Genomic DNA, 9,097 nt, shown 5'->3' on the forward strand with positions numbered 1-9,097 from the left:
ATGACAAGTAGGCTGGTACCAGTGATGTATTGGGCAGTTTTGACCTGTTGTAGAGCCTTCTTGTCCACCACAGTGCAGTTTCCATAGTATACAGGATGCAGCTTGTTAGGATGCTCTCTACAGCTCATCTGTAGAATGACATGAGTACAGAAGTTCATACTCAAGCTCTCTTCAGCCTCCTCAGGAAGTAAAGGGGCTGATCTTTCCTGTTAGCGGATACAACCCTCCCCAACGTTGAGCACATCTACAAGAGAAATGTTACAGGAAAGCAGCATCTGTTATCAAGAACCCTCACCTTTCAGGCCTAGTTCTCTTCTGCCATCAGGAGGAGAGCACAGGAGCCTCAGGACCTACACCACCAGGTTTAAGAACAGTTATTACCCCTCAACTAGCAGGCTTTTGAACAAAAGTAGGTAACTTCACTTCCCCATCACTGAACTGTTCCCACAACCTATGAAATCACTTTCAAGTAGTCGTCATCTCATGTTTTCAATTGTTATTGCTTAGTAATTTTTTTTTCTATTTACACAGCTTGTTTTTTTTACATATTGGCTGTTTGTCCTTCCTGTTGGGTGCAGTCTTTCATTGATTCTATTGTGTTTCTTGTATTTACTGTGAATGGCCATAAGAAAATGAATTTCAGTGTTATATAAGGTGTCATATATGTACTTTGATACTATATTTACTTTGAACTTTGATTGCCTATGATACGTTCTGAGATAGAGAGACTGGGTGATTCAAGCACTCCCAGGAGTTTGAAACTGCTGTTTCCACCGCTAAACAGCTGATGTAAAGGGGGAGGGTACGAGTTTGTCTCGTTGACATCAAGGAAAATATTATTTGCCTGACCTCAGACCTTGAGCTAGCTCTTACACCCCTTTTCTACAGGCCATCTCATCATTATCCGCAAACTTAACAGTGTGATTGCTTGGATGTTTGACCGCGCAGTCACGTGCGAGCAGAATGTACAGTAATTGAACTCAGCACACATCCCTGAGGGGCACCCATGTTGAGGATGATGGGGAGAGAGGAGCGATTCTGCATCCTGACTTTGAGGTCTGCTGGCTAGGAAGTCCAACAGTTGCACAGTGGTGTATTTAGATTGATGAGTAGGAGTTTGTTCACTGTGGTCCAAGGGACAATAGTGTTGAATGCCGAAATGAGATCCAGAAACAGCATTCTGACTTAAGTGCCCTTGATTTCCAAGTCTGTCAGGGCCAGGTACAAGACAAATGTTATGGAATCTGTCATAGAGCAGTTCTGTTGGTAAGCATATTATAAGCTAAGAACACACCATTTTCTGAAAGCTGTATTTACCATCAGCTACATGCATTGGCACATTTTTCTGTGACCATGTGAGATTCCTCATGTGCACCAATTTTCACCCACATCCCAAAGAAATGCTGATTGGCAAGTTAGGTAGCAACTGTAGATTGCCACTAAGTGTAGGTGGGAGGGGCGTTAAATGAGAATATGAGTGAGTACGTTACAGGAAATAAGTGGGGGAAATGGGATTGCTCGCAGATCAGACACAATTGATTGACCTAGTGATCTTCAGCTTTGTAAAGAAATATCTTTTTATTGTTCTGTTCAAGTGACTAGCTACAATACTGAAGCCATCCTGTATTGCTTGTGGGAGTTGCAATTATACAAATACTACAAGTTTACTACATAAAGCTTTGACCATACCTTCTGAAGAGCTTGCCGTTCTGAGCTTCCTGGTTTAAATTCAAGGATTGGTTCATTCTTTACAGCAACTGCAGCTGTGTGTTTCAAGCAGAATCTGCAACAAATGGTCAGACAGTCAAACTGGAGGTTAAGATTCAACTAATTTAACATCCCATCAAATAATAAATATAATTACATAACCTTAAAATAATGGAAACAAAGTGATTTTATAATTCTCCTTGACATACTCATGCAATCAATGTTTGGAAGATACTGTGTCTTCAGGACCAACTATCACTGAACACCTTTGCATTTCTCTGTGCTACATTAGGGTGTCTTCCAAATTCATTTTCTTAGGCGCAAAGATACTCTTACAACTTCTCCCTTACTTAGCTACATTCCATTAACCCACAAAAAGTGAACTTGATCGATATTTGCCATGGACAAAAAACCTCATGCCTGCTGACTCCCCTTCCGCACTTCCTTTCACCGTCATTTCTGCAGTTGTCAATATGCTTCTTGTCACTATTGGCATTCCTTCCCAACACTCTCCCAATTATTATCTTCAGTTATAAACATCTTATCTCCTTCAATTAAGCGCGTATTTGGAACACAACTGACTGGACTACACCAGTAATTATCATTAAAGCCTTACACACCGGAGTCATGCTAAACGGTAACTCCTGCTCACTCTTCCCCCCCCCCCCCCCACTATTATGTCCTTAACCCCTTTTATTTCTACCTTCAAAAATAGTTAAGCAGAATTTTGAAACATCTAAAATTCTTAAGAGGGTTGACAGTTCTGACAAAGAACTTTCGACACAAAAAGTTAACTGTTTCTTTTTCATGGATTTGGATCTTTCTTTTCTTCCAGTTATGTTAGTGTGCGTAAGCAGTAAAAAGTTCTGCTTCCATCGGCGTTACAACAAAAGCACTTCTTGTAACGCCGATGGAAGAAGAACTTTTTAAATCCATCTGCAGTTTAAACCCACTTCATTGTCCTATATACAATTGGTCAACTTCTGAAATCCACTTGTCCCCAACTTTACATTGCACACGCCTAAATAAAATCTCCAACCGACCTTCCTTGCCAATTCCACCCTTAGTTACCCTCTCCAATCCACTTTCTCTGCAAATTGTTCATCAATCTTTTCAGCATCGCAATCAGCGGGGACTATTCCTTGCGACTGCGCAATGAAACGACCTTGAGGTCCGGGGATATTAAGAGGGTGGTCTGGAGTTTATCGGGTCAGGTTCGCTGCTACACGCACATAATTGCCTGGTCCTGCACGGGAGATAGCCCAGGGACCTGACCGAGGAAAGGCTCGGGGAAATGGCAGAGCGACGTCGGAAGGCGACCTCCTTTCCAGGGGCAGAGCTACGCGTCCCCTCCCCTCCCTCCTTCCCCACTGCAACTTCCTTCCTCCGCATCCACATGGCCCTGACCTCAAGTTGACACTTACCTTGACCTGCTCTTGGCCAGGAGTCGCCTCAGGCTCAACATGGCGCTGCCTCTCGCTGCAGCCTCGCGAGACGGTGGACAGTCGCAAGCTCGCGCCCGCCAACAGACGCCCCCTTCCCTGTTCGTCAGCCGGCGTTCCGGACGAGGCAAAACAGACCAAAAGGCCGCCTTTCCACTTCAGATCCCCTCCCTGCTTCAGGTTACGGCGACGTCCCGCGGAGCTTTTCCCCGCCTCCCGTGATTTTTATCTTCGTGCACCGTGCGCGAGAAATGGGCGGTGGGAGGCTCGGGGCGAAACCGATAGTGACCAATTGGGTTCGCGTTTTCACTCCGACAGCCAATGAGAAGCGCGAAGACGGAGCCAAGGGTGGCGCGCACAGAGGCCAGAGCACGCTGAGCGAGCAAGAGGACAGCAGGTACAGTCACTGAGGCGAAGCGAAGTATAGATCCAGAAACACTTGGAACTGACCTGAAACATGCCCTTCGACCCACAACATTGTACCAAGCATATAACCTACTCCAGAAACTGCCTAGAATTTCCCTACCACATAGCCCTCTATTCTTCTAAGCTCCATGTACCTAAGAGTCTCTTAAAAGACCCTGTTGTATTCGCCTCTAACTTCATCGCTGGCAGTGCATGCCACACACCCACCACTCTGTGTGGAAAAACTTACCTCTGACATTTCCCTTGTACCGACCTTCCAGTACCTTAAAACGGTGTTCCTTCGTGTTAGCCTTTTCAACCCTGGGGGAAAAGCCTCGGGCTATCCACACGATCAATGCCTCATCATCTATCAGGTCACCTCTCATCCTCCAATGCTCCAAGGAGAAAAGGCCAAGTTCACTCAATCTATTCTCACAAGGCATGCTCTCCAATCCAGGCAACATCCTTGTAAATCTGCTCTGCACTCTCTCTATAGAATCTACATCCTTCCCGTAGTGAGGTGACTAGAACTGAACACAGTACAGTACTCCATGTGGGATCTAACTAACATGTAGGTCTTAGCTGTAACTTAACCTCACAGCTCTTGAACTCAGTCCCACAGTTGTTGAAGGCCAATGCACCATACAATTTCTTAACAAGACTCAACCTGCACAGCAGCTTTGCGTGTCCTATGGACACAGGTCCCAAGATCTCGCTGATCCTCCCCACTTCATAGAACTCCAGTTAGGCCACATCTGGAGTACAGTATTGCAAACAGTTCTGGTTGCCCCACCATAGGAAAGATGTTGAGGGTGCAAAAGAGGTTTACCAGGATGCTGCCTGATCTAGAGGGCATGTGTTATCATGAGATGCTGGATAAACTTAGGTTGTTTGGAGCGGCGGAGGCTGAGAGGTGATCTGATAAGAGGTTTACAAGATTATGGGAGGCATAGACAGAGTAGACAGGGAGTATTTTTTTCCTGGCGTAGAAAAGCACAACGGACTATATTAACTTTTGTGTGGATGCAGTTGTCCCTGTTAGAACTGTTCGCTGCTATCCCAATAATAAGCCCTGGATCACTAGTCACATCAAAGGCCTCCTAAACCAGAAGAAGAGGGCCTTTAAAGATGGTGATCGGTTGGAGCTTAAAAGAGTTCAGAAGGAACTCAGAGTACAGATAAGGGGGGCAAAGGAGCAGTATAGGAGGAAGCTAGAACAAAAGCTGCAGAAAAAAAGCATGAAGGAGGTGTGGGATGGGATGAAGATCATCACCGGATGCGGTGCAAAGCGGAGGGCGAACATAAGTGGAGATGTGGAGAAAGCGAACCAGCTGAACAACTTCTTCAACAGGTTCGACAGCTCAATCTCATCCTCACCGCAGAAATCCACACCAGGCTTACCTCCCTCACAGGAAAATAGCCACTCACAGGAGACCTTGCCCACACCCAGGATTACGGCTGCACAGGTGGAAGGTCAACTGAGGAAGATCTGTACCAGCAAGGCGGCTGGACCGGATGGAGTTTCCCCACGATTACTGAGGGCCTGTGCGACTGAGCTGGGAGAACCACTACAGCGCATCTTCAACATGAGCCTGGAGCAGAGAAGAGTACCCAGACAGTGGAAAACATCCTGTATTGTCCCGGTACCGAAGAAACCACAACCAAAGGAGTTGAATGACTTCAGACCTGTTGCCTTGACGTCGCACGTGATGAAGACCATGGAGCGGCTGATAATACAGAATCTGAGGCCACAAACCAGGCATGCCCAGGATCCTCTTCAGTTTGCGTATAAGGAGAAGGTGGGAGTGGAGGATGCTATCACGTATTTGCTGCACAAATCACTCTCTCACCTAGAGGGGGTCAGTTGTGCTGTGAGGATTACATTCCTTGACTTCTCTAGTGCCTTTAACACCATCCAGCCCAAGATCTTAAGGCACAAACTAACGGAGATGGGAGTAGACTCTCACATGGTGGATTGGATAGTGGACTACTTGACAGATAGACCTCAGTATGTGCGGTTGGGAGACTGTAGGTCTGACTGTAGGTGACTGTAGGTCAGCAGCACAGGGGCGCCGCAGGGAACCGTACTCTCTCCGGTCCTGTTCACCCTGTACACATCAGACTTCCAATATAACTCAGAGTCCTGCCATGTGCAGAAGTTCGCTGATGACACGGCCATAGTGGGGTGTGTCAGGAATGGACAGGAGGAGGAGTATAGGAAACTGATACAGGACTTTGTGATATGGTGCAACTCAAACTACCTGTGTCTCAATATCACCAAGACCAAGGAGATGGTGGTGGACTTTAGGAGATCTAGGCCTCATATGGAGCCAGTGATCATTAATGGAGAATGTGTGGAGCAGGTTAAGACCTACAAGTATCTGGGAGTACAGTTAGACGAGAAGCTAGACTGGACTGCCAACACAGATGCCTTGTGCAGGAAGGCACAGAGTCGACTGTACTTCCTAAGAAGGTTGGCGTCATTCAATGTCTGTAGTGAGATGCTGAAGATGTTCTATAGGTCAGTTGTGGAGAGCGCCCTCTTCTTTGTGGTGGCGTGTTGGGGAGGAAGCATTAAGAAGAGGGACGCCTCACGTCTTAATAAGCTGGTAAGGAAGGCGGGCTCTGTCGTGGGCAAAGTACTGGAGAGTTTAACATCGGTAGCTGAGCGAAGGGCGCTGAGTAGGCTAAGGTCAATTATGGATAACTCTGAACATCCTCTACATAGCACCATCCAGAGACAGAGAAGCAGTTTCAGCGACAGGTTACTATCGATACAATGCTCCTCAGACAGGATGAAGAGGTCAATACTCCCCAATGCCATTAGGCTTTACAATTCTACCGCCAGGAGTTAAGAACTTTTTAAAGCTATTATTAATGCTTTTTGAGATGGTGATTTAGATGCATATCATATTTTTTTTTTACTGAGTTAAGTATTGTATGTAATTAGTTTTGCTACAACAAGTGTATGGGACATTGGAAAAAAAGTTGAATTTCCCCATGGGGATGAATAAAGTATCTATCTATCTATCTATCTAAATATCTATAATACCAGAGGGCATGCATTGAAGGTGAGAGGCAGCAAGCTACACATCAGACTTCCAATATAACTCGGAGTCCTGCCACGTGCAGAAGTTCGCTGATGACACGGCCATAGTGGGGTGTGTCAGGAATGGACAGGAGGAGGAGTATAGGAAACTGATACAGGACTTTGTGATATGGTGCAACTCAAACTACCTGCGTCTCAATATCACCAAGACCAAGGAGATGGTGGTGGACTTTAGGAGATCTAGGCCTCATATGGAGCCAGTGATCATTAATGGAGAATGTGTGGAGCAGGTTAAGACCTACAAGTATCTGGGAGTACAGTTAGACGAGAAGCTAGACTGGACTGCCAACACAGATGCCTTGTGCAGGAAGGCACAGAGTCGACTGTACTTCCTAAGAAGGTTGGCGTCATTCAATGTCTGTAGTGAGATGCTGAAGATGTTCTATAGGTCAGTTGTGGAGAGCGCCCTCTTCTTTGTGGTGGCGTGTTGGGGAGGAAGCATTAAGAAGAGGGACGCCTCACGTCTTAATAAGCTGGTAAGGAAGGCGGGCTCTGTCGTGGGCAAAGTACTGGAGAGTTTAACATCGGTAGCTGAGCGAAGGGCGCTGAGTAGGCTAAGGTCAATTATGGATAACTCTGAACATCCTCTACATAGCACCATCCAGAGACAGAGAAGCAGTTTCAGCGACAGGTTACTATCGATACAATGCTCCTCAGACAGGATGAAGAGGTCAATACTCCCCAATGCCATTAGGCTTTACAATTCTACCGCCAGGACTTAAGAACTTTTTAAAAGCTATTATTAATGCTTTTTGAGATAGTGATTTAGATGCATATCATATTTTTTACTGAGTTAAGTATTGTATGTAATTAGTTTTGCTACAACAAGTGTATGGGACATTGGAAAAAAGTTGAATTTCCCCATGGGGATGAATAAAGTATCTATCTATCTATCTGTCTATCTATCTTTTTACTCAGAGTGGTGGATGCCTGGAATGCGCTGCCTGGTATGGTGGTAGAGGCAAATACATTAGAGGCTTTTAAGAGACATTTAGATAAGCATATGAATATGAGGAAGATGGTGGGATATGGACATTATGTAGGTAGGAGGGATTAGTTTTTGTGTTTTTGTTTTATTTACTTTTCAGCTGGTTCGGCACAACATTGTGTGCTGAAGGGCCTGTTCCTGTGCTGTACTGTTCTATGTATAGAGATGGAATGAAAAGGTTTTCTTTGCATGCCATTCAAACTGTTTATTTCATATGTAAGTCCATTGAGATCATATAAAAGGGAGCAAAAACAATGTGGGATATAGTTCAAGAGTGGGGAAGTAATATTCCAGATGTGTAAAACTCTGATTAGGCTGCAGAATAGTATGTTCATCTGGTCATCTCATTATAGGAAGCATGTGAAAGCTTTGAGAAGGTACAGAGGAAATTTACCAAAGTGCTGCCTAGTTTAGAAAGCATATCTTACCTGGAAAGGTTGAGTGAGGTAAGACTTGTCTCTTTGGAGTGAAAGAGGATGAAAGGTGACTTGATAGAAGTGTATAAGATAAGAGGCATTGATAGAATGGATAGCCGTTGCATTTTCCTCAGGGCTAATATGAGTGGGCATAATTTTAAGATGTTTGGAGGGAAGTATAGGAGGATGTCAGGTAGGTTTTTTACACAGAGTGGTGGGTGCATGGAATGCACTGCCGGGGATGGTGTTAGTGACAGATACGTTGGAGTCGTTTAACAGATAGGCACATGGAAAATAAATAGAGGGCTACGTCTGATTGAGGCTAGATTGATCTTGGAATAGGTTGAAAGGTTGGCATAACATTGTGAGCCGAAAGGCATGTTCTGTGTTGTATAGTTCTATATTCTGGTGTTACAGAGAAAGCACAGTGCCATTATATAAATAAAGTGTAAGGGCCTTGACCAGGTAAATGGAGAGATCAAGAGTTTGTGTATGGGAAATCTGTTCAAGAGTCTGTAAATAATAGAACAGAAGGTGTCATTGAGCCTGGTGATATGTGTTTCTCAAGCTTTTGTATTTCTGCCCAATGGGAGGGGTAAAAAAGAGAGAGTGGCCAGGGTGGAAGGGATTATGTCAGCTGCTTTCCCAAGGCAGAAGGAACTGTAGACAGAGTCAATACAGAGGAGGCTTGTTTTCATGATGAACTGGGCAGTGTTCACAACTCTCAGTCATTACTTATGGTCCAGAGCAGTTGTCATACCAAATTGTGATGCATCCTGATAAGTTGCTTTCTGATTGTTGACTCTGCTGCTTTCTCCATAGATGCTGCCTGACCTGCTGAGTATTTGCTTTCTTTTTTTCTTGTGTTTTTTTAAAAATTGGAACCAGGAACTGCTGTCTGGCCTTTGGAGGTTTCATGGCAGATCTTTCTGCATTATCCCCATATCATTTGAGTGCTTGAGTATTGACTGATCTCTATTTTGAATAAACTCACTATCCTCCAGGATAGTTAATTCCAAATAATCAATAA

At 44.8% G+C, this 9,097-nt stretch overlaps 1 protein-coding gene across 1 annotated transcript in view; it reads right to left on the reverse strand.

Moving 5' to 3' along the window:
* The window catches only part of aldh4a1 (aldehyde dehydrogenase 4 family, member A1), a 38,183-nt gene extending 34,806 nt beyond the window's left edge, over positions 1 to 3,377 (reverse strand). Inside the window, exons 1-2 of the mRNA XM_073031937.1 lie at positions 3,132 to 3,377; positions 1,690 to 1,783 (exon numbers count right to left, since the gene is read on the reverse strand). Of these exons, the coding sequence (XP_072888038.1) occupies positions 1,690 to 1,783; positions 3,132 to 3,172 (135 nt within the window). The 5' untranslated portion in view covers positions 3,173 to 3,377. The remainder of the gene's footprint in view (positions 1 to 1,689; positions 1,784 to 3,131) is intronic.
* Between the last annotated feature and the right edge of the window lie 5,720 nt (positions 3,378 to 9,097).

This window comes from Hemitrygon akajei, chromosome 29 (assembly GCF_048418815.1).
Source record: "Hemitrygon akajei chromosome 29, sHemAka1.3, whole genome shotgun sequence".
Lineage (NCBI taxonomy): Eukaryota > Metazoa > Chordata > Chondrichthyes > Myliobatiformes > Dasyatidae > Hemitrygon > Hemitrygon akajei.